General features: G+C 27.7%; 1 protein-coding gene across 1 annotated transcript in view; it reads right to left on the bottom strand.

Annotated features, from left to right (window-relative positions):
* The window catches only part of LOC129981738 (homeotic protein proboscipedia-like), a 91,824-nt gene extending 69,176 nt beyond the window's left edge, over positions 1-22,648 (bottom strand). The window contains exon 1 of the mRNA XM_056092707.1: positions 22,135-22,648. Coding sequence (XP_055948682.1) covers positions 22,135-22,450 — 316 coding nt within the window. The 5' untranslated portion in view covers positions 22,451-22,648. The remainder of the gene's footprint in view (positions 1-22,134) is intronic.
* Positions 22,649-27,881: the final 5,233 nt, after the last annotated feature.

Genomic DNA, 27,881 nt, shown 5'->3' with positions numbered 1-27,881 from the left:
ATCTTTTTTATACAAGAAAGAGAGAAAGTGTGTGATAATAAATCTTCGGACCTCTTCCGGTCCCCTCCCCCCTCTCTGGATCTTGTTGAAAAACATGGCCGCCCGCAGTTTGTAAACAAAGCCACGTGGAGGGCGAGTCATAAATCTTGAGGCGCGCGAAAAAGATCGCGCGGACATCGAGGGAGAGGAGAGGGCCGCCTGATTGATGGTGTGCCGCCGCCGCTGACGGATGCGCCCGGCACGCCGGGCGGACGATGGCCGTGGGAAAAGCTCATTTGAATAATATGGCTCTCGTTAGTGGTGGAGAAAGTATCCCACGAATGGATGTTATGATTTGGTAATTCTTTCGAGTAAGGGAATGGGAGAGTGTATAGAAATTGAGTAGTCTTTTATGTTTTGATGTCTTACAGTTTATTCTAAGGAGCACGGGGTGTTTCTTTTTGCTTATTTCTTACTCCAGAAAATTAAGTAATAAATTAATTATTATGATTTAATTTAGCTGTTTGCTATAAATTAGGATTTCATTGAAAATTAGTAATATTACTGTCAGATTTCTTTAGGCTATATTTTATTTGCTTAGATTGCTTTATCTATCGATTCATTTTCAATGCATTTATTTGCGTTGTTTTATAATTACCAACTTTGAATATTTATTATGCTTTGATGTTTATTTTTAATATTCCTTTTTAAATGTAGTTTTGAAGAACACTGAAATATAAATTAGTCAAATATTAGTTAATTTACAATAGCATTGTCCGTAATCACATTTTTCCTGATACTTTCGAATTTTTCGGTAATTTTATTACTGTTTGTATTACTTTTTGCTTGTTTTATTTTTAGTACAGGATTGCTTTTTATCTTAATTAATTTCATTTACCTTAATTAATTGGGTTTGTTTGCGTTACATAATAATTATCAACTTTGAATGTTCATTATGTTTTGATGTTTCATTTAAGGATTCCTTTTCAATTTCTCAAGAACAATGAAAATAAATTAGCTACGTATTGATTAATTTAGACTATTGTTGCGCAAAGTCACTTTATCACTAATGAGTGTTTGTTTTTTTTTTGCAATTTCATAACATTTTGTATTACTTTTCGCTTACTTCAATTTTAGCGTGGGCTTGCTTTTTAACTTAATTATTTTAAATATATTTTTCATATCGATTTCAAGAAAAATGAAGATTAAATAAGTAAGTGATTTAATTATTTTCTCTATAAATTACAACATTATTGTTAATTGAAGGCTTTACTTTCAAATATATCTACTTTTTCAGCACTTTCATTATTAATTGGGATGATTTTTGTTGTCTTAATTATAGTGTAAGATTATTTATTACCATTATAGTTCTCATTGATTTGATTAGCTAATAAGCTGTCAATTTGAATATTTATTACGTTTTGATATTTGTGACAATCTTATAAGACTCATTTGATATAAGATTAAGTTATTATGATAACATGATTATCATAACATGTCCAAATATAATGAAAATAAGTTAACAATGTAGGAATTAATATAATGATTTGCAGTATTTACAATATTATTGCCATATTGCAAATTTTTTTCCCATTTTTTTTTACTATTTGTATACCATTTTCGGTTGCTTAATTTTCAATGTAAGTTTTCATCGTCGAGTTTTATTATTTAATATTGTTTTATCTTGATGTTCATGGTAACTTTTAATTTTAAAAATATTTTTTAAATCTTTAACAAAGAGTAAAAATAATTATAATAATTTATTAATTTATTATAAATTAGAGCTATTTTTCAGTGCTTCCTAATTTTTACGCCAAATTCCTCTCTTTCTATAAACATTTACGTTTGTTCACATTTTTTAAAATTTTTTTAAATATTTAATTAGCTGCTGTTTAACATATTTACTGTTTTCATTGGGGAAATAACGAATCTTTCCACTACTGAAATACCTCTTGTGGAAATCCTCTCTTATTTAAACAAAGATTAAAATATTCATAAACTATAACATTATTTTAAGATCCGTAAAACGGCACTATGCGTAAATTTATTTACTTGAGCAGTTAGTACAACTTCTTAACAATACATTTTTTATTCCAACTAAACATACTGCTCTTTTAATGTTTATAACAATCCATATATCTGAAATGATAAATATAATACATTTTAACAAAACTGTTAAACTTAAAAATTGCTTTTTATTACATAAATAAAAGAATTTGGATTTAATTGGAGACGTTTTATAATATAAAAACTTTGTACGATATAAAAGCTTTATATAATATAAAAGCTAAATATTAGATTCTTAAAATACGATTCCATTGAACATTAGTATTGCCTTTTATTAAAGAAATCAAACAATATGGATTTAATAAGAGACGGTTTATAACGTAAAAGCTTTGTTATGCAAAAAACATTCATTAATATTATTAGTTAAGCAATTAATTTACAGAAATAAAATTTTAGATCAAATATGATTCGATTTAGTCTTCTTTTTTCCAATATGAGATAGAAATGGCTTATTCTAGCAACGCTAATATTCATTTTTAAGGATCCAAATGTGATTCCTATTTATTTGAAGCCAGATGGAAATTTTAATGAACAAATTTTTATGAAATCCCATTTTATTCATTCATTAAGTGATTTTTTTAAAAATAAGGCATGTTTAAAGGAATGAAAATGAAGTTATCCGACGCACATGTAAAATAGAGATATATTTTGTACAAACTGATTTCGTGCGAATTACGTGTTTCTAGTAAAATTTCAAAATTTCACTTTAGCAATACTATCCAATTGTTAGATTTTTTTTTAAAAAAATCCATATTGCAGAAAATAAAAAAAAAGGATTGTTTATTATAGAACATAAAAAAAATGAATTGAATTGGTAAAGCAAAGTTCACAATACACATTATTCTGAAAATCTTTTTGACTGTAATCTTCGACAATCATTGTCAAAAACTTTCATCAAGCTCGAAAAGTTTGAAATAACTATTTGAAAAACTATGACAGGAACAGAGAATCTGAATGGATTGTTTCTGAAACAAAACGTTGTTTACAAAACAGCCTTTATGTCACTTTGAATCTACTGTCAACATTTAAGCAAACATAAAGATGGAAAACTACGCTAATGTAACACAGCATTTCAAAACTGACTCCTGCATAAATACACAAACAGAAAACTATTTAGACGTCCAGTGAAAGGCCCACAAAAGCTGTTGACGTAGGATGAATGCAGCGAGTACAAAACTAGAGGAAACCGCAAGCTACGTTTATCCTAAATGACTGTGCCCTCCTTTTAAGCTTATTTTGTTCTTTTTCATTCGCCAGACAAATGCGCCTAGTTCTCTGAAATAATTAACTGAAAAAAGTTTTATGAAAAGTAACGGGAGATTGTAGGGTATTTGAAGGGAAAAGCCGACCAATGTGGTCAAAAAGTTAATTTTGCAGGAAGAATATTGATTATTAAAGTTTGATATTTATTCAATTTAATAATATGTAAAGAATGTGTGAATGAATCGTAAGTGGGCATATCTGTTAATCAAGAGATTTTTCAGCTATAGATCCCGATATCAAACTGTGTTGTTTTGCAGAAATTGTTAAAATTTGGATATATGTGGACAATTTCTATATTTGGAAAATATTTGTTACATTCTTTAGCATTTATGAAACATACTGTGTTTACATCACCTTATTAATATATTAAATTAAATTTTTATTAATTCACCGTCTTTATTACATAATTTTTTTTTTTTTTTATTTAAACGTAATTGGAATGGAAATTATATAATATCAAAACTATTAAGTATATATTATTACACACTTAAAAATCATAAGATTTTTTTTTCTCTTTCCCAGAAAGAGGATAGTAAAGAAAAATAAATTTTGAAACAAAATAAGATGGCATACATTTATTGTTGAGTATTAAAATTAGAAAATTGTTTAAAAACTTATTTCAGAAATAATCGGATATGTTTAGTTTTAACAAAAAGTTTCTCGCTTAAACATAAAAATCTGGAACTATCATCATTTATTTTACATTAAGATAATTTATTTTAATTTAATTCTTATTTGAAATACATCATTGTAGTTATACATTTTCTAACTTCTATACATGATACACATTGATATACTTCTATCAATGTATATGCAATCTACAATGAATGCATCAGACCCTTTCGTTATAAGAAACACTGTTTCACATTGTAGGATTATCTATTTTACAGGTAAGAATCCGACATAATAAAGACGTAAGTTAATAATTCCGACGTAATGAAGACGTTAAAATCCCACCTAAGATAATACATTCAAAGCCAGAAACACATTTTTCATATCGCATTAACTGAGCCAAAAGATATTGAACTTCATAACAAGGGCAAGACTTTTTCTCCATTTTTGCATTGAAAGTATTTTTGCAATTAACAATAAAAATGATTAATATATAATATTTTTTTTAACTTTTATAATAAATTGAAACTAGCAATTTGATGCTCCAAGATATTCAGTAGAACTGGAAATGGATTTTGTTACATTTATATAAAGAAAATTCTTCGACTCAATCGATTCTCTTGAACACTTAAATCTGATGATCTAGATTAAACCTCAAGTTCCGTAGTAAACCAAGTTCAAAAGAAATAAATTCATGTGAAAATTTGTAATCCAGTTGAATATTTCCTCCTGATTGTTTTCACAACTTTGAGCAGAAGACACTTCAAACAATTGAACCGTGTGACTGAAAAATCGTCTTCTCAATTTTTATTTTCATAAGTTGCCATTTCAGAATGTTTATTGAAAGTCACTACCATACTGTTTCGAATGCCCTAAGTTTTTTTTCTTATATTTTATTTTGGATACAGAAAAATTACGAAGAATTTTCTCTTTTTCTTTCTTTTTTTTTCTGAGGGTGGGAAGAGATATGGGCACTTGTGTAGCTTTACTCCAAAATTCATTTTACTTATAAAAACTCGAGTTTTTTCATTTAAAACCTATTTTTAAAGATCAAAACATAAAATCAAATAACATTATTCTTATAAAAAAACAACTTTCCATAAAAAGGAAACAATTAACAACCTCTAAAGATGGGAGAAGAGGGGAATCTGCCAAAAATTTTGAAAACCATCAACAAAAATCGTAGAGATTCTTGACAAGTTTACGCTTCCAAATGTATGTTTTGCTTACTGTCTTTGCTTTCATTAAAAAAAAAATAAAAAAAAAGAGAGAGAGAAATTATTTTTATTCGTTTTACCATCTCTTCCAGAAAACCTTACAAGCGTACATGTACGAAGAGGAAACCGCCGAGCACCGACTACCACTTACTTGAAGAGCTAGGCTGTATCTATTCCCTTTCTTCAAAAACTGAGCAGGAGGAACAAGCGGAATCTATTTAAAAAGATCTTGGGGGCTTGTTTTTCTTAGCGATTCACATGTCAACCGAAACGGAGCGTACGAAAGTGCGACAGGGAAGGAAGGCTATTTTTAGGTCCCCCAGAATCTGTTTTCCTGGCTTATGAGGGAAGCTGGTCTTCTTTCTTTTAGCAAGAACAAGTTGAGCGGATGTCTGCGTCGGCTAAGGACCTCACTGAAGGAAAACTATACGAAGAATTCGGGACTTCCAAGTTTTGCATCGATAATTTATCATCTGCATCTTAACCCTTTCACGAGGGCACGAAAAATGTTAATGGATCCTCACTGTAGTTGATTTTTTATGTATACAGTTAACCTTAAAAAAATTCAGGGATTGAAAGAAAAATTGTAACTTAACCCAACTTGTAGTATCCATAATAACAACTCTAAGATAATATGTAACACTTAAAACGCCTAACAGCCGTGTGGCATGAATTATGCTTGCATCGGATTACTGTATTTTTAAACTTATAATTAAGCGAAACATAAAACAGTCATGGGCGTAATACGACTTAGAATAAAACTAAAATTAAGTCATTAATGGATACTTTAATTTGGAGCAGAAATTAAGTGGAATGTGTTTAACGGCTCTTAAGTTAAATCGCTGAGACAGCAGAACAGAAAGTGTTATCTGAATGAATGAAATGAAAAACAACACAATCAAGGAGTCACAGTTATACTTAACTTGAGCCACCACCCAGCGTTATTTCTTATGAAGAATTCAATTCTTTGTACATATTTTTCATCATAGATAAACAATAAAATGGTTAAGTACAGTTTTTAGTTTAATTAAGTACAACTTAGTTTCAGACCTCCGTGAATTCAAAAAAGACATTTTTTGTATTATATCTCTGTGTCTCTGAATACTATTGCTCAAAAAGATTGAACAAGATGGTTAAAAATTTAGTATATGGTCTGACAACGATTTGTAGATTTCTGACAAATTTGAACAAAATCTATTCACAAGAAGTCTGTCTGTCTGGTTGTTCAATCACAAATGAGGTCGATAACTCCAAAATGTATAGAGCTTGGTATATAAAAGTTGGTATACAAGTATAACATCCAATTGTTCATAGAGTTGACAGTCTATCTGTCTTTATTTTCACATGCGTGTAAACGAAATAACTTATATCAATGAAATTAGGTCTATTTATCTTATAACTTCAATAGTAGTTCTATTCAAACTCCGTTTTCAATCGGCCGGCAAAATGGCGTCCAAAATAAATATCCTCAGTAAAGATGCTAGATTCACTCCAATAGTTTATACTTTGTAACTATTGTTCGTGAATGCCATACAAAGCATTAGCGACCTTACTTAAAGCCCGTAATTTTATTCACGGGGGATAAGATTTCGGAGTAATGCGAGAAAGTTTCAAGAAGACCGTTCCTACAGGTCATTCTTTATTAAATGCTACATAACTGCAATTGGCATGAATGATATGATTCTCTTGGTCCTGCTATAAAAATTATGCACTGATTTTGTCTTTATAGAAAAATGTTCATTAAACCTTTCGCATACAAAGACGAGTCTCACTAGGGCATTTATTTTAAGTCTGCAATTAAGTGAAAGTATTATTAAGTAATTTAAAATGCAAAAATCACTTAATGCTTCAATATCTCAAATGCTCTCAAATTGTTATAGGAATCAAACAATAATAAATATCGGAAGTAGGATCTGCCATTTAATTAGGAAAGTAAATTCGCAGTTCAAGGCTTTATTAGTTGTATATTATTATTGACATAATAGGTATTCATGATTTATTGTATCTAGATTATTTTAAAAAGGAATCAATGTTTAACATTACATAAAATCAATATTAAAAGTTATTGTAGTTTGCAATAGCCCACCTCCCCCCCCTTTTTTATAAATCTTTTATAAATTAATATTAAATGAATCCAAATCAATCAAGTAATGGAATAATAAGATTTTACTTACAGAATATTAGATTACAGAGAATTATAGAGATTTTATTTACAGAATAATGTTTCGAAGTAAAACCTTCAAAGATCTGTGTTATAAAAGCTAATCTTTAAAAAATTTATTTCTGGCAACTTCATTATCATCTGGTAACTTAACAGGCATAATAATCTTCCAATTTAGTCAATTCTATTTCACATGTAATGTAAATAATATCTTTTTAATGCATTTCTTGACAGTTCGAGTTTTTGATGCTCTGGATGTATGACACCAGTATCTCCTATGCTTTTATTCCGTTTCTATGGTTCGACAAGCGGTATTTGAACATATTAATTCAAAACACGCCCTCACAACCTTCAAATGACTTTATTTTAACTCATATATATATAAAAGTGAAATTGCATTTGCATAGTTACATTACGAAATTCGCTTCAGACGAAGTACCCAGTTTTTGCGAATATGATTTCCAGTTTCCTGTTCAACATAATTAATGCGCCCTTGTGATTCATCTCATTACAACAGCAACACCTCTCTTTTCAGTGATTGGGACAAGAGATGTACTATTTTCGGAAAATACTAAACTAAATCAGCACATATAATATTTGTGTATTGTTAATTTATATTTCGTTAAGAAACGTCTCCCCCCCCCTTCCCTAGAATATTAATACGGATCTAAGCAATGTTGACTGGCGCCAGTAGTATAATCAATTTTTTACTTATCCAGGATGTATTGGTCTTTAATAATTATTAATAGATGGTAGGCATTTTTTAACATTATTCGACAAATTTAAAAGCTATTATTTGTTATATTATCTAAGGCATTAGATAACAGAAATGATCCATCAAACTTAAATATATTCAAAGAGTAAAAAAACATCATTTTTATGGTTAACAAATGAAATCTAATCTTTTCTGCGCATAAGAAAACTGAATGATGTTAAATATCAACAAATTTTTTTTTTGTCTTATAAATTGCAATTATTCTTATTATATGCCACTTATTATAAGCACTAAAAAGCCCTAATTTATGGATAATTATGATAAACATTAATGTCATAATTTGGTTTAATATCAAAATATCGTAATATTAACAGGATGAATTTCCTCTGATTTTCCGAATTCGAACAATAAATTTTGTTCGATAAAATTCCATTTCAGTAAGTTAAGTTTCAGGTTACATTATATATATATATATATATATATATATATATATATATATATATATATATATATATATTACTAAGGACAATGTTTTGTATTAAATATCCTCTTCTATATATGCTTTAATTATTCCATTTGATATATAATATACTAAAATGAAATTATTACTTTAAGATTTTTTTATTTTTTAGTTTCAATTTGTTGCATAAAATGGATAGCCAAAGATTAACAATTATTTTTGGAACATATCTAGATTTTTGCTTCAACAAAAGAAAGGCTTTACATAAATAATTTAGGCTTTGATGTAATATGCTTAATATATTATGTATGCGATAAATAGTATTCTAAGAGAGATGAGTCACGTGTGTATGCAATGTAACATTTTACACACTTCTTTTCTTAAAAAAAATGGATGAAAAACTGACTGCCTCTAAATTAATTTGTTCGTTATTTTTATTGACTGATTTTTAATAATTTTGATCTAACCAACCATTGATACAATGATAAAATTGCATAATACTACTAGCAAAAGAAATATCTAATTTATAATTATAAATCATGAATTATATAATAATTTTAATACGTAATCTGCCTTTGTATACATTTCAAAAGAAATATAAACAAATTATATTCTACCAAAAACAGGCCTTTAAAGCGACGACATTTCTTAAAGCTATAAAGCTAATAATTATCCACATTTCAGCACAAATTAAAAATATTTTTTTTAATGTTATGTAACTTTAAATTTTGTGACGAACATTTTCGCATATATCTTGAAATCGTTGTTCATTGTAAGAGAAATGATTAAACTAAAATCGTGAAAATTAATTAAGAAATTAATGATTTAAAACAAACATCCTTTCTGTAAATAAAACTAATATTATTTTGAGAATCAAGTTCATTTAATTAATTACTTTTTATATAACTTGAAAGTTAAACACTTTTTTCTATAATAAATATTTAGATAATAGAACATTATTAAAGATTCTCACGTAAAATTTGTAAACTAGATAAGATTGGCGTGAATGCGTAATAAAATAATATTCTGTCACACAATTTATAAACAAAGATTTAAGTTTACTTTAATATTTTTAAATCCAAAAATAAAAATTACTACTAATACTTATGTTGAAAATAATATATATTTATTCAAATTTTTCTAATTCCGAAATTTAATGAAAAATGTCTAAATTTTCTGTGAAAACGTTAGTAGTTTATTAAAATGTTTAACAAATTATTTGTTAGTTATTATAAATTATTTGTTTGTAAGTTAATTATTTAAATCTATAAAAAAATAACAAATTTGTCGTTAGATATTTAAATTGAATACATTAAATACTTGTCCTCCGAATCCTAATTTTCTCATTGGAAAAAAATTTAAAAAGCAGTTGCATTGACTTCCTTTCCTTTTCTATGGATTTTAATTATTTATTTACAAAATGTATAGTGATTAAAATCTAGGAGCTACTTTGAATTAAGCTTTTAGCTAGGTGCATATCAAAGAGTAAGCCAGAATAATTTTTTTTTAAATAAAACTTTATTCCATTATGAAATTAGATTGTCATTGGGAAGAAAAAGCGTTTAAGAGATCTGAGTACACTAATATTTTTGTAATTTCATTTTTAAGGTAAAATATTTATTTTCTAGTAATAAAATAAGTTTTGTCTTGAATACATCATTGAGGTAACAAAGAACTCAAACAAATTTAAGTTTAATCTGTAACAAATCATATAAGATTAAGTAGGTACAGTGATTGAAATAGAATCAGTACATCTTGAAAAGTGTTTAACGTTTCTGAATAGAGGGTGGTCCTCTCATAAGATTAATAAACGCTGACAAATACATCATCGCGTTACAATGTCCTGCGACACGAATCAATTCTCACGATATAGCTGTCAAGTGCGTTGGCGATGACAAAACACGCCAAGAAGCAAACCGTTACAAAACTGCACGGAAGCCGAGAGCCGCTGACGCGTCAAGATAAATTGAAACAGTCCACGTGACTTTTTCGTGCGTCTGCCGCTAGCCACAATCCATCATCCTGGGCGACCAAGACGCCATTAGCCAATGCTAATCGCCCCTCAGACCTTCCGCGAAAACAGGTGTGTAATTAAATCAATTCACTCTCACCTGCCACTCAACGAAACATGAACCTCTCGTCTTCAAGATGATGGTGGAAAAAAATGATGATGTCTATGATACATTAGTCGGGTGATCGAGTAGTTTATGATCTGGCGATCGGAGCAGTAAGTGGTGTACCGGAAACAGGATAATGATAATGAACACATTTTTATGTATACCACCCGGGGTGTGAGACATCGACCTTGAAAAAACTTTTATACGTTTCCTCGTGCGATAAAAACTACCACTGATAAGATAAGATAGACGATCTATAGGTGATTCGTCATTCCTGATAGCGGTCACAATAAAAAAGAAAGCGGTTTCTATTTTGACAGATAATGACAAAGAGGAAGAATAGAATAGAAATATCACACTTTATGAGTGTAAAGTAAATTATTGAAGAATGACCACCACTTATTTTACCACCCATGGTGATATTTGAATGGACACTGTCCAAGATAATAGCTTACAACAGCAGCAACAACAAAATTTGAATATACTTAAGAGGCAAAATAGAATAGAAATATCATACATTAGCAGTATAAAGTAAATTGTAGAAGACTGATACCCATTTATTGTACCATCCATGGTAATTTTTGAATGGACACTGTCCCAGATGGTATAAACAGTTTTTACCTACCTCGACGTTTCTAAACCTTTCGCTAAATTACTAAATTGCTACAGGCACTAAACGAGTTTCCGTACTACTTGTGTCTGGAATGTGTAATCGGAAGTATGGTCTTAAGATTTAAAAAATAAATACATTCTTGAATAAATGATTACCAAAAGCTTCATCGTCATATTTTCTATAACAGAAATTACTATAATACTTCCTATTGAAGGAGTTTATAATTTAAATTCAAGAATGACCCGTCCCTTTAAAATATAAAAGCGAAATTATTGTAATTACATAAAAGAATGCTTAATAAATATATACCGAAGAGTCATATCTTTGAATGAATCAATTTATCTAAAACAGAATTTAGAAAAACAATTCACACCTTAATTATGAATTGGAAATAAATATGCGTGTAATCTATTGCAATTTGGACGTTAGATAATTTTGTTATGAGAGTCACATCTTCGTATGAAATATATTATCTAAAACATAAATTAAGAAAATATTTCATAGTAGAATTATTAGCTGGATATATTATGTATACAGACTAGTGCAATTTTGACATTAGAGAAACTGGCATAGAACAAAAATAATTATTCAAAAAGATATTCATGCATTTGAATAGTAAATATATGCACATTTACAATATCCTTCTAAAGTAACAGAAAAATAATTCGGATAAAGATTTTCATTGATATCGTGGATTCGTTTTAATAACTTATATCTAATTATAGATTGGTGAATAACTGATTGAATTCAATGAATCATTATTAAACTAGCTAAATTTGTTATAAAAAAATGTAGCAATTTTTCTTTTTAGAAATTGGTAAAAAAATTGCAAATTAAAGGAACGACTAAAAAAAATCAAAAGGAAAAGTTATTAATTTATCATAAATTTATAAAATACTTAAATTTTTTTTTACATTTAACGTAAAAATAATTATTAGAGGCATTATTTATTAGAATTTTTTATGAAAAAATTGCTCATCTTTATATAAACATTAGATCTGATTTTTTCCCCCGTTCAATGAAATGAACGACACAAGCGAAGTCGCTATTATTATGTCTCGGTGAAAGAAGAATTTTTATTGATTGATATTGTTTTTAATTTTAAGAATGCTCCATATTTAATAAACATTTTTATAAAAACAAGCGCAATTCAGTCCAAAACACTGAAGGAAATTAACGAGATAAAATTTAATTATAAATTCGTTATCCCCACATGTCTAACAATAGCCAAAATTAATAAGTTATTGCTATTACAAAATTTTTGCTCTGCAAAATATTGCAGAAAAATGGTGCAAAATAGCTTTGAACTATTTACAATAATGAAATTGGTTTTCTATGTTTACTTTAAATAAATTGCTTTTGATAGATAATTTAGAATTATAAACATATATTTAAGCGATGCATTGTTTAGTTTGTTCTGCTAATTAATATGGTTCATACGTAGAGTTTTAACAATTATCATATTTCTATACCAAATTTCATACAGATAAAGTCTGTTTACTTCCATAAGTGCCTAGCTAAAAATATAACATCACTTATATCTGCAGATAAAATTTAGTCAAATGATTGAATAATTAATATTAAAAACTCGATCTGTTAACGAAAGGAAATTAATTTGTTTAAAACTGAAAAGAAATGAAACTTGATCATTTAATAATTGTTTAAAGAATCACTTTACAGAATCACAGCTCAAATATTTTTTTTTTTGATCTAACTATTCATATTCATTAAAAATTATAGAATATTTTTTTAAAAATACATTGATATACAATGTAAGCGGCTCTTTGTACAGAATATGGAATATTAACCAGATAATTTATAGTTTTATTTCAAAATATAAACACTTCGAATGAATAATATGATGAATAAATAAACATAAAAAAATTAAAACATTAACTATGTCACATTGTTTTCAAGAAAATCAAAAAATACAAATTTATAATAGAAGGAAAAGTAAAAAATTGTTTGATGCTTGCTTTTGCGAATTTTTTTTGCATAGAATATTTTGATTATGGATTTGTTTTGAAGAAAGATTTAATAAATCACAAAAAGGTTGATAGGAAGAACGATTCCACTTCTTAGAACATAGTTTTTGGTACATTTGATTTGTGGTTTTGAAAATTGTTTTAAAAATTTTCCTCTCTTCTCTTTTTATTACAAAGGCAATTATGATTCAATTTTTTGAAAAAGATACGCTTTATTAAGTAAATTCAAAACAAATAATCGATTCTTATCTTTAAAAATATCGTTTGCTGCAGTTTATGTTTATTATATTTTCTTTCAGAGTAGGGTGGCAACCATACCGAAATGCAAAATATTATATCTAATGTTATTAACAATATTTTTTTTCCCCCTCTATAATATGTTATGCTCCAAGCTATGCTTAAATAGAATATTTATATTAATAAAACTGATTTTACAGAAATGTCATTTTTTGTAAAAATAAATAAATAAATATAAATAAGTGAGCAAGCCAAATGATTTTTTTATGAGTAAAAGTTAACTAGTTTTATATTCGCATATTGACTTAAAATCCAATACAAAAATAGATGGATCCATAAAATAATTTTGGAAAGAAGTATAGTATTTTATTTCAGAAAAAAAGTCGTTAGAGATTTATATTATTTGAGTGAAAAACTGAATACGCCATCGAGTTTTTATTTAAATCAAATATATGTATTTCATTTAATAAAAACTTATGTCATTTTTTTTATTTAAAGAAAATTGTATTTTTAATTTTGATACCAAAATTTATTAATTAGAAAATTTTGTTTAAAGAAAATTGTGTCTTTAATTTAGATATCAAAATTTATGAATTAGGAAGTAATTTAATTTTTATGAGTATGCTAATGCTTATTATGTTATGTTATGCTGGACTACAGCAAAACTCTAAAAACAGTATATTGATAAAGTTATAATACAAATTACCTTTTCAAAACTCTAAAGACTTAATACAAACAATTATAACTTTAGTTAAGCAATTAAGAAATTGGATTATTACTTATTTCAAGAAGAATTAGCTTCAATTGAGAACTGAATTTAAATATTTAAGAGCCATTTAAAAAATTTCAGTATACAAAAAGAAAGTAAATGCCATTGTACTAAGTTATTTAATAATTGTGAGTTAAGTTGAAAACATAAAAAAGAATGAAGGTGAAAACAAAACAGCCACAAGTATCTCGTGCAAAAGTATGATAAATAGTATTTTGATGTAAATAACCATACTAAATCGAAAAAGCCGTTTTTCATAAGCATAATAACAATTTGTCACGACAATTTTACGAATAAACGTTTGTTCGGAAAACACAGAGTCCAGCATTTATATATTCAACACGCCATAAAATAATTATTGAAGTCAAATGTAAATAATATGGCAATCTTTCCATATAATTTAGTTGACATTTTTCTCATCCGAGTTTTGCAATGTTTTAATAGAGAAAAATAGGGAATTATATAAATTGTTTAAGAATACAAGAATTTTGAGTTTGAAGTATTTTGTCAAATTTTAGTTGTTTGCATTAAAAAGTCGCATCATTTCTTAATAAATGCAATTAAATCATGTGTTCCTTGTACTTATTCCCATCATTATTCATGATAAGTATGAAATAAAATTTCTGAATAAAGGTATGCTTCATATACTATGATAAGCTTTTAAGCTACAATTCTTCGAAATCAACTTCTTTCTGAAATGAAAGTAATATATCTCGAGGAAATAAAATTTATTCTCTCTATTCAGACTTTAATAATTTTTTTCGCCGGCGTCCTGGCATAGGGATAGCGCGTCTTCACCGTGACCTGGGCACCCTGGGTTCGAGTCCCGGTTAGGGCATGGTTGTTCTTCCTGTTCTATCTGTGAGAGGTGTGAATGTGCCCCCCTGTTAAAAGGGGTTGTGCAAGCGAATGTGATGCGTGAGTAGCTAAGACGTACTCTTGGCCCTAGTTGGCACTATTAAAACAAGAGACGCTACCTTGGCTTAAAATCGCTGACTTCGTCAGTGAGCTTGTCCATGGCAAGTGCCATTATAAACAACAACAATTTTTCTCTGCAATTATACTTGTGTTTCTTAAAAGAATATAAACGAGTATTTTATAAGAAAACTTCAACATGTGATGCGTTAAATTATATAATAAATTTAATATTGTTTTCAAAACTATGGTTGAAATCTACTTGGTATCCCCGTTCCTCAATCTGACTACACTTATTTGGTGGAATGACTCGAACAGTTTCAAAAGTATGGTTTCGAAAAAAGTATTGGTTGAGAGGATATTGATATTACTGTTGATATAGTATATTTAATTTGATATTGTTAAAGGTGAATTTAATAAGAAAAATTCAACATGCAAAGCGTTAAAAGCCGCTTATTGATGTAGATCCAATGTGTATCTATTAATTGCTACGATTAATGAAGTATTGAACAGATATATTATAACTATTTTATCGATCATTTGAACATATCCATAGATAAATTTATGATTAAAAAATGTATTCTGCATTTTTGGATTATAAAAAGATTTTTGTGTGCAATTTCCAAAGTCGCAAAAAAGCAGTTCAAAAAGGAACAAAAGCGATTCAGTTATTATATTCAATAGTGCCTTTATAGACTTTCTAAAGTGTGGATCAAAAAACCACTTTTTTTCGAATTATATTTTCAGAATTACTTGTTTTATCTGTACATAAAAAAACATGTAACTTCTTTATTTCGATTAAAAAAATCATTATCAAACGTAAAATGATACTGAAAAATTATGGTAAAATTCCGAAATAGCACTGTGTAAATTATCGTAGAAAATTTCGTAAGGAAAAAAAAAAAGGAGCAATTCAACCTTGGCAAAGTTTTTTTGTATATCATTAAAGATATCAAAATTACGGAAATAAAATTCTACTGAATTGTTCCAGTTCAAGCAATTGGAACTACACTTTTTTTTTTTTTTTTTCATGTTTCATGAAATGTTGAGTGTTCATTTCAAATTCTGCTTTCTCGAAGCGTCACGCTTCAAGCGAAAGTTCAAAACAGACACAGGTTCATTCTCACGCAAAGCAATGATGCAATGCTTTTTCAATTTGGCGCTTAAAATTTAGTATGATTATTTTAATACTAAACGATATAACCTCAATAAACATGCATTTCATAATGTTATTTCTTTCTTTATTAAAGTGAAAATAAAATATTAAAAGCAATAAAATAGTTGTATAAAACAAAAATCATGCATCATCGAATTTAGTGTCGAATGTTTATGAATTTCGAAACTCCGCTTTAAATATTTTATTTTTGATTGGTAAAAATCTAAATAAACACAATGTTTTCGATTTTTTTTATTACAAGTAAAGAATAACTTTTCGTTATATATATATATATATATATATATATATATATATATATATATATATATATATATATATATATATATATATATATATATATATATATATATATATAGCTAAGGAATATAATGCCATTTTTCAAAACTTTTTAAAGCTAATTTTTCAGCTAATAGTTCTTTGCAAACTCTGACTGAATGATCACAATAATTATATAATGAAGCAACTATTGTTCAATAAAACTTAATAAATAAGCTATCATTTTTAAAACTGGTTTGGAATTTATAATTGCAAAATATCATATTCATTTCATATTTCAATTGACGTTATATATATTCCTTTTCGACATTATTAACATAGATGTGTTAAATTAAACGTAATTTTATAACATGACGTAAACATATGTTATAAATTGTAACTTAATTTGCAGTTTACTGATGAACAATGTTAAATTGCAATGTAAGTTACAATTTAAGCTAATAACGAGATCTATTTTATTTTATTTTTCCATTATTTTTAAAGCCTATCTGATTTTTAAAAGGCTCTCGGATTTATTTCTTGGTAATAACGCCGTTATAATGTTTGCCATTTTTTTTTAAAGCTGAAATTATTTTTATGAAATTTTATTTTTCTTTACCAGTAAATGTATATTTTGCAAAAACCTTTGTTGAATAGACGTGCTTTATATAGATAATTGATTGATAGCTAGCAAAAAAAGTATGTTCTTATATTTCATAGTCATTATCAGAGCTGAAAGTCTATTAGCACAAATAGCATAATCTTTAAAGAATTTCGAGAAAATATAATTATAGAAGGGAAAAAAATGTCTAAATTCTTACTGGAACAATGCCTTAATAAAAAAAATTATTATTTAATTATAAAAAAAGACTTGTTAATTCATATTGAAAACTCAAAAGTGAAATTTTACCATCGCAATGAAAATCTTTCGTAAATTTTAAGCAGTCTTAAAGCAACAGTCCTAAAAATTGAATAAAAATTTTATTACTAGAATTTTTTTTCTGTACCTTTGAAGAACGTATTGTCAAGTTGCTGTACATTTTTTAAAATCGCATATAAAAGAATACCATAAGAAAAATTCAATGAATCTTAAAATCCACTTTTAAAAAGCTTTACGATTTCAGCACTTCCCTTTTTATATTTCAAATAATATTTTTAATTTTTTTCAGAGCATTAAAAGTATACAGCCATTGGCATCCAACTGATCTTCTTGATAAAATTACAATAAAAAATTTACGCACTAAATTTATTTAATTAAATTTAATTATATATATAGGACAAGCTCCGTTTGCATTAAAAAGTATAATTGTTTTATCAATCTTCAGTTACCTATTATACGTTACTGATTGGTTTAATTCATTATTGACTGATACTTATTATTAAAGTAATGAAAATGTCACTTGATGTCATGCTTGTTAAACAAATTTCGAAAAATATTAAATAGCATTTATCTATTTGGTTAGTAATAAGTGACAGTTTATTCGAACACTATTTCGAAATTTATTCAATAAACATATCTTTGACAGAAGTCACAACATTATGAAAAAAGATAAAATTAAAGCTCTGAATTTAATTTGGAGGAATAAAATAATTAAATCGAAAAACTGTTAATTAAAATTCCTTTGTTGTAAACTGATCGCATGTTGGGATTTAATGACGCAACTTTTTCCCTTTGCTCTTAGTAAACGAGTGTTTTTAAAAGCGAAGAATTTCCTATATTAATGTTAGTTTATTGAATTAAACAGACTTTGAATCATTAGATTTATTTAAAATCGTATCGAATTGCATGATATTCTGCTTATGAATAAATTATTCGTTATTATTTGATGAATCCAGTAAATTATAACAAAATGAAATATAAATAATTCATTTGACTAAGATTTGTTTATGATTCTTTATCTCTCAAATAACTACAAAATGAATTCGTGCGAAAATAATAAATCGTGTTAGTAATTCGCAAGGAATCACAGCAAACTAACTTTGACGTTTTGGGGGAATTTAATTTTTATTTCGAAATTTAACATCCAGTTTCTATTGGTGGTGTTTAATTGGTGGTGGTTCTTAAATTAGAGCTCTAGTTTATCAACCAAACGTATGGTGCAAGATTTGCATGTACAAAAGTAATTGAGAAGAACAAAAGTAATTAGAAAATTTCAACTTTCATATTCTTCTTCTAATCATTGCTTGAGATAATTCTGTGATTTAGTCATCGATAAATTAACGAAACGATGGAGAGTGCATAAAAATCTGTCTGTCATTATTTTTAATTTCTTGATCAAAAACTGAGATTTATTTTGAAATTCCTTTGCTGAATAGTGCAATTCAAAATAATTCTGAATTAACACTTTATCTTGTTCGTGAATCATTCCTAAATTTTTTATTTATGTGAAGAATTAATTAATAAATTTTCATTAAATCAGGGTCTAATAGTAATGAACAAATTAAAAACGCTAATTTATTTCTGACTGCTTCAATTTGTCGATCACTAAACAGTGATAATATGTTAATATGCTTTAGATAATAGGCTCTTACATCTTTATATCTTTATTTTAAAGAAATAAAGATGTTAATTTATTTATTCTTAATTGATTCAATTAAATATTATAATATACAGCATTAATATTATTAAAAAAATCTTTGGTTTTTGAAATTTTTGAACTAAGGAGATTAATGTATAAATTTACATAAGTTCAATTCATAAATTTTGTACGAATATTATAATATTAAAAGTATAAAAAATTTTATACTTTTATATTAATATATAAAATAGATATGTATTGTATTAACTTGTATATTAATTAACTGTGCATATAAATAATTATATATTATTAATATAATATGAAATTTATAATTTTAACGGTGTATATCATTTACAAAGTTTATTTTGTAATAACAAAATACATAAGTTTTGAAAAATATAGTTTTAAAAAAATATGACTCAAAATTTTTCCCTTTTTGAAGATGCTTAAATATGCAATTTTACTCCCCAATACATCAATACAAAAACTTGGGCAAACTACTTCTAAATAATGCTTTAATTTTGCTAAAAAATGTAAAAATAGAATCCAGGATTTCGATAGTTACTACTTTATTGGAGTTAATACCAATTTCATAAACAACTAAATACATGAAGACATTTAATAATTGAAATTGCTCCGCTAACTTCAGTTCTTATATGCATTTACTCCCATGGTATATATTTATATAATTCTAAATAAGATTATTTATTTTATTTTCCTCTCTTCTACTGCTTTTTCTATTCGTCATATATTAATTCGAGATTGAATGGCACAGATTAATATTTCTCAAAAATAGTGCTATAATGACTTGGCATATCAATGGTAAAATAATTGGAATGTAGAAAATGCATATCATTATATCTTAAAATATACAAATCTTTACCCAAAACCACCGTCAAATTTGATATTATTTCTTGAAGTTTATTCTGTAATGCTAATTAATAGAATTAATTGTTTAATTATTTTGAAGTTCCAATTATAATTTAACTATTTCAAACTGATACACATGAAAGTATGCAAATATTGCAGAAGGAATTAATAGAAAAAATTATTATTATTAGAAAAATATATATATATAAATGAGCTGGTAAATTATTTAACATAATGATCCAGTCTACACATTTAAATAACAATCCAGGAAATGTTTAGTTTGTTGTTTAAATTCTGCTTTGAAAAATGTTATAAGAGCATCAAAAATAATCATAGTATTTTTCTGATCCTTTCATTAGATATACCATGATTATTTTACGAATTAATTTGACTGCAAATTTATAAAACAAATAGTAGTATTTTATATTTATGCATAATGAAATGATCGTTTCCTTTGCTCTCGAAATGCTAAGACGTTACATTTTATCTATTTATAAACTAAAAAATATTGTTTGAAAAAGTATGCTGTTTTTAAAATCTTATTCCCTTGTTTTCAAGATTTAAATAATTAGATGTAGGAATTTTTAAAAATTCATGAATGTATCTGAGCCTTTAAGGTACGTATTACAGAGAAGCCTTGTAGAAATATAATTCAACAACAGTTTTTCCATATTTTAAATTTGTAAAAGGTCATTACACCTATTGTCATGTTTATGAGTTGGGAATATTATTTTGGTGTGCACTGGTTTCAAGAAACAGTTTTTAACTTTAAATGCAATATCAGCAAATAAACTAATTATCAGTAACATTTACAATAATAAAAATTAAAAAAGTATAAATTATAAATAGTAATTGCTTAATGTCCCATTTTCAGTATTCTCTTCCGAATATACATGTTTCGGGTTCTCTCAGAGAAATAATGAATCTCTGAACTGAATTCAACATTTTCAAAGTAAGAAATTAAAACATTGCTGCAATAAATATCACTGCATCGTCTTCGAAATACACGCGAAATGCTTGTATTGTCTGGGCCTGACATATTTTGTAAACAAACCATTAAGGCTGTAGGATTACTCTGTTTTTAAAAAACATTAAGAATAGTCATAAGAACTCTCACGCATTTATGAAGATGAGAATTTAATTATTAAAAAATAAAATTATTCAAGTATAAGTCCTCTGATTGCCTGCTTAAGTTGAACGAAATAGATTAAATTTTAGATACAGATATTTTTAGAGAAAACTGTATGTTTATAGATAATTATATAAAATATCATTACTTTTCAATTTTATCAGATTCAAGCTTTTCTTCTAAATAAATTAATAAATCTCAAAATGGAAATTATCAAACATGCTGGATCAAGAAATTTTTTAAGACAACAAAATTCATATGTACAATTAAATTGTATATTTAGTAATCAAATTTTAATAAACAAATGCACTGGTCCTTTGTTTGTGCGCGATTGCATACATAATTTAATTACAAAGAAATTCATTAATTTCAGTTACAAAACGCAGATCTTTTTAAAACATAATGTACTTTTATGTTTAATTATTCCAAATATCACTAGCCAATGAAGTTTTTAGAAAATTATTTTCTGACATAGTCAGATTCGCGATTTACCTCTAAATATCAATTATCAAACATGCTGGAACCAAGCAATTTTTTAAAAAAAGTCGTTATAATGGTCATTAGAATGAACATATATGGAAGAAGCTAAACATTTGAAGCAAAATAAACATAAACTTAGCAATACAAGCAAACATTATTCTGTTTGCAAACTGATGTATTACAAACATATAGTAATACAGCAGTAATCCTCTAAACAACGCACAAACATATTTAAGTTGTCATTTGGGTCAAAAGGTGTTAGGAATTATTTTTCACCGATGCTAAATTCGTGATATATCTTTTGAATTTTCATTTTATTTGACACAGATTGAAATAAACATTTCATGAAGATGGATTAGTCGTTGCTTTAAGAAAGCATTGACTGTTTTCAAACTTAATGACTACTGTTTATTAAGGACAGCGATTCAGATGGTAAAAATTAATTAATTGATGACGTGCTTGTTCATATATACTGTAATCATTTCCCAAATACTGTAAGGTAGGGATGAATTTTGTTGCATTCAAGACCTGATGCCAGGGCTTGATATGTGTTCCTATGTAGGAATAGGACGATAAGAACTTTTGAAGCCTTACCTTGCTGTTGCTTCCTCGTGGTCTTCTTTTCCTTCATCCATGGATACTCCGGGACGGCCACCCCCGAGTAGCCGTTGGGGTGCTTGGGATTGTCGGCAGCCGCGGAGTCCGGAGACACTCCACCGCCGATGCCGGCGCTCGACGTCTGCTGGGCCGGGGGAGGGCACAGGCTCTGCGCCGAGCTGCCGCTGGTGATTGATGAGCCGCGGTGGAACGTTTCATTGATATGAGGCAGAGCTGTCATAAATTCTGCCATGGACGGCTGGCTGTTGATAAAACCGCTCTCCATCGCCGTACTGCCACCGCCACCCTCCATGCTGCCGAAAAGAGATTTATTATTTGAGTTCTCACACACACGTGGGGCCCGCGGACTCGGCCCTGTGGGGGGTGAGCCCCTTTTTAGTGCTCTCTCTCACTCTACCTGCTAGCGGCGAGCGAACGTCGTATTCCTCGCGCGAACACATAACACTCCTCCGTCGAGCATTTCGGGCGCGTTTCCCCGATTGATAAAACGAAATCTGACCATTTCGGTTGCGTCACGTGATGTCGGGGGGAACCAATGGCTGCCTCTCGTCGCTTTCTCTCTTCCACAGACGCCAGCAGCGCCTTTGATCCCGCCGAAAACACCCCTCCACCCACCCCATCGTTCTTTTGCCTCCCTTCCCTTCCTTACTTTTTTTTGTGCCCCTTCTCCAGTATGTGTGTGTGTTGTGCGATCGTTTTCTTTTTTCGCTCTTCGGTCCCTTCGTCGTGGGCTGGAGCGGAGCGCGGAGGGAATTTCGGGAGAGAGAAAAGAGGAAAACGGGAAAAAATTAAAAGGAAAAGGCCCCTTTAATTATTTTCTTCGCTCTCCACCCAACTTTGCTTTCCTCACCTTTCACGTTTAATTCGAATCCCCTTCCCTTTAAGACGGTTCGGGAGCATTTCATTAGTTAACAGATTGCCCCGCTTTGACTATTACTAACTACGCTGTGTTGCTGATGGAAGGGGGGGGGATAAGAATAAAATGGGGAAGGGCGTCGAGTACTAATTGGAGAGGGATGTGTGCAAGTTGGAAGGGCACTCACTGTTCTCTTTTCTTTCATTTTTATTCTATTCTTTTTTTTTCCTTTCTTCAGCGTTATATTTTAGAGTTCATAGGAAAGTTAAATTGTTTAAAGAAAAGACTGGACTCGAGAAAGAGGCTTTGGACTCAGAATCAACGTTATTGTTTATTTTATTGTTAATTAGTTGCCTAACAAGCTAATTTTTCGCTCGTGTATCTTTTATTCATAAATTAGCTTAAATGTGAATTCGAAGAGAAAAATTTAAATATTTTTTAACAGAAATTCAATATTCAAAATTAGAAAAAATAAAATATATAAAAAGGAAAACAAGGAAAAAGATTTTAACTTTTTATCTTTAGCAGAAACCTAATATATAAATGATGTCACTGTTCCTTTGGAAATAAAAATATTCCAATCCAAAATTTATATTGAAGATTTTACTTGAAATTCGATTCAAAATAGTTCTGGATTCAGAATTAGATAGAGTTAGATAGTAGAGTGAGATAGCATCTAATTCTGCATAAATTGCTATCTAATTTGAGTTTGTTTCATATATTTTTTTTTTCATTTGTTAAATTTTTTTATTATATACTATGGGGGGGGGGAAATATGGATATAAATTCAAAAATCTTTTAAAAAATTCATTGAAATTAAAATTATAGGATATTATTAATTTTTTTCAGTGGAATTTTAACACATGTTATGTATTAATTCCTTGGAAAATGCATACATTCCAAGTCAAAATTCACAATAAGAATATTGCATTGACAGTTAAGAGGAAAGAGATAATAATAATTTTTGAAAACAATTTTAATGGAAAGTAATTCTTTAAAAATTGCGCAACTATAAAGTAGATTATTTAAACATCTTCCCAATGAAATAAGATTATATTTGAATTCTGTAAGGCGAAAAGAAAAATCACTAAGTCATACCAGCGTTGAAAGTCAAAACAATCCATGGATTAACATGATCTTATTCCCCAACTAAAATTCATATTGCCATATCTTAATAATTCATGTAAACCGCAACTCAGAAATTCAATCAAATTAATATCTTTTTCTAGAAATATTATTAAAGTTTTAATCCTATGAATATATGAGGATTGAATTAAAATTATTCTTAATATGTATAGAATTTTGAATTATACTAAAAAGTATTTTTGCTTCTACTACAAATATTGCTTTACTCTTAAGAAAACTTGAAAACTAATCAACGGTTTATTTTCAGTCAATAAATGGAAAGTTTCCACGTTTGAAAGGAGAGAAATAATATTAAATATACTTAAGAAGCATTCTTTTCCTTTGAAAGACAATCTGCATTAAAATATCAAGAAACAACTATAATGTTGGTTTTAAGACTGAGTAATTTTAAATAATTGCCAGAAAATATTTCATAAATACCAAAAATCCTAACATTAATTTCATTTGTCTGATTTCAGTATACGAAAGTTTTGCTTTTAAAAACGAGCCCTTAAACTTTTTATTAGAATAATCTTATCTTACTTTGAATTCAAACTAAATTTCATACTAATCATTCTTTATGACGAATATTGATAATCATTTAAATACTTCACATTGATGCATTTTAAAACTGTATGTATTAGCATGGGGAAAAAACAAATATAAAATGTGATACCTGTTCTTGTACTAGTTTTAACCCTTCAGCACAAACACCAATTTTTTCATTGGTCATTTTGACTCCAAATTGTCAGGCACTTACTCATTATTTTATTGACTATTTGTATAAAATTAAAGTATGGTCAGAATGTATAAATATTTTTCCATGGAAATATGTTCTTATTTATGCGATTTTTAATTTAAAAAAGCCAAAATTGAATTTTACCCCTTTTTCCGTACATTTTTTATATTCATTTCCCTTTTCCCTTATTCCATTAATATAAAACTTAAAAACGTATTATTTTTAATATAACTATTTTTTTTCCTGTATAAAAATATTGAAAAAAATAAGAAAATCTGCATTTTACATATAGCTCAAATATGAAATTTTTTAAAAGAAGTTTAAACATATTACATTGAAAATTCATATCTTTTGTTTTTCATTTTTACATGCATACTCAAAAAATACTTTTATTTTTTCGTATTAATGTTGCCGTTAAAGTATAAAATGCAGTTATTTCATAGAATACCTAGTTATTCCATGAAATAACTGATCGTGTCCGTTAAAGTGTGTAATATGTTATTAATTTGACACTTTAACTAGTTATTCTATGAAATAACCAGGCATTCTATAAATTAACTAATGAGAGACAGTTAAAATGTAAAATAAATAATTTATCTCAAATGAAATTAAAGTAATGATAGTCAATTAAAATGAAAAAGAAGCAATTTATCTAATTTATGCAGCGTATAAATGGTATTTATGGAAACGTAACATAAAATCATTTGTTACAACAAGGATTACTAAAATGACACTTGGGAATTACAAAGAACATTATTTCTAAAACAAAAACATTTTTTATTCACATACTGGGTTTTACACGAACATTTTTTTAAATTCCTGACCAAGGTAGGTAAACGTATTTGTCGTGCGAGATATATGATATAGATTATTTTGCACTTTAACGGGCTGCAGATCGTTATTCTATGAAATAACTAGTTAAACCATGAAATACAAGAGAGTTTTACACTTTAACGGACACGATCAGTTATTTCATGGAATAACTAGGTATTCTATAAAATAACGGATTTCATACTTTAACTGTAACATTAATATAAAATGAACATAACATAACATAAATTTCAAGCTTATTTATTCATATCATAAAAAAATGCATTTTATATAATTATTTCTGTTGTATCATGACCACGTTCCAAAATTTCATTAATATATGACGAATATGAGCTATCATCATTCTGCTTATAAGTAGGAAGACTTGCGAAAACATCTCTGAATCTGTATTACTAACTGACACTCATAATCTGAAACACGCTGGGGTTAATTTGACCCCAACCCTCTTGAAAAAAAAATTACATACATTGTTTCAACAATTTCTGTTGTTCTTATCTTTTTCTGGCTCCTCCATGAAGATATAGGAAGTAAAAAGTATAAGTTTTTATAAATTCCTAGAATTTCTAAACAAAAGAGGAAGGGTGGGGTTAAAAAGACCCAGTGCGTGTACTGACGGTTTAAATATCATAGATGAGTAACCCATAAATTGCGCATTCAACATACGAAATCATTTTATTTACTTTAGGATTTTCAAAAAAGTAATTTTTCATATATTGGCAGCATTTTCTTTTAATAAATATACTACCCACCCCCTCTTTTTTTAAAGATATGTGAGTAAATATATAAACACTGAAGAAATACAAATATTCAAATAAAATTAAAAAGCAATGATATCCCATCCGGGAATTCTCGGTTTTTTATATTTCTATTTATTTACTTACCAGGTGCTGAAACATTTATAAAAATATAACAACTTCACTTCTTTTCATCTAACTCATCTGCCATAATATTCTACGAATCTCAAAGCATTTGACTGTGTGAAAGAAACAATCGTAAGAAAAAATTAAGCTGCTGAGCGAAGTAGGAAATGCCAAACGTTATTTTAAAATACTTTCTCTTCGCTAGCTCATTGCTTTTCTATTCTTCTCATTTGTTTTTATAAACAAACAAAATGTTTTGTTTATACGACATTTATATACATTGCTGCTCCATAATATAAACATTTTGAATAAATTTCTTCCTGCAAATGTTTATAAATCATGAAAAGGGTTTGGGTTTTGTTATTATAAAGGTATAAAATAAATATTTTGCAGTATGCTTAAGCGTATATCATAACAAACAATTTTGCATTTCACTTATAAACAAATACATTGCAAACAGTAAAACTTGATTTGTTTACAAAACAATGCGTCATTTAAAATATACAGTTTCAAGGGGATATGCTTTTTATATTCAAACGACACGTAGTAAAATTCAATACAAAATTAGAGCATGAAGTTAGTTTCGCATGGGATCTTTCACTTAGAAAACAAATAATACAATAATGAAATATACCTTAAGGAAACAATTTATTATAAATATAAATTAATTAAGTATATTGAAATAAGCTTAAGCTTAATCTATTAGTATTTAATTAATATTTAATTTATTAATATTCTTAATTATTAATTAATTATTAGTATTCTTAATATCAATTAATTATTAACTTTATTGCTTAATTATCACTATTTTTAAGTTATAGATCCTGATTTATTAATGTTTAGGCTTAAATTCAAAGTTAATTTGATTTTCTAAAAAAATTACAAAATATTTTCATTTAAACGTGAGTTTTCTTTTCACAAATATAATACTGTGAATTTATTTCTCAAGTTAGACATTATTTTAAAATTTCTGAAATTATTTGATGCATTCCGAGTAAAAATAAAAAGCTAAAAAACATGGCACACAATTTTAGTCATATTCTGACTGATAGTGATGGTATATTTCCTATTAATGATATAAAAATGCTTTGCAAATCTAACATCAGGTACATATATTAAACGTACATTTGTTAATATCTGTATTTGAAACTTTTCTGGACATTACTGTTATTTTAAATATCAAAGGAATGTTTCTGTTCAATTCAGTTATATCAATGTCTCGATTTTTAAAGCATCACTAGGCAATTTTGTGACGGACTGGTAATTTTGAACCGCAGTCAGAAGACGAAGACGACACCTGAGTATCCAATCA

This window comes from Argiope bruennichi, chromosome 8 (genome assembly GCF_947563725.1).
Source record: "Argiope bruennichi chromosome 8, qqArgBrue1.1, whole genome shotgun sequence".
NCBI classification, from domain to species: Eukaryota; Metazoa; Arthropoda; class Arachnida; order Araneae; family Araneidae; genus Argiope; species Argiope bruennichi.
Note: the sequence above shows the minus strand (reverse complement) of the source record. Positions and strands in the feature narration are given on the sequence as shown.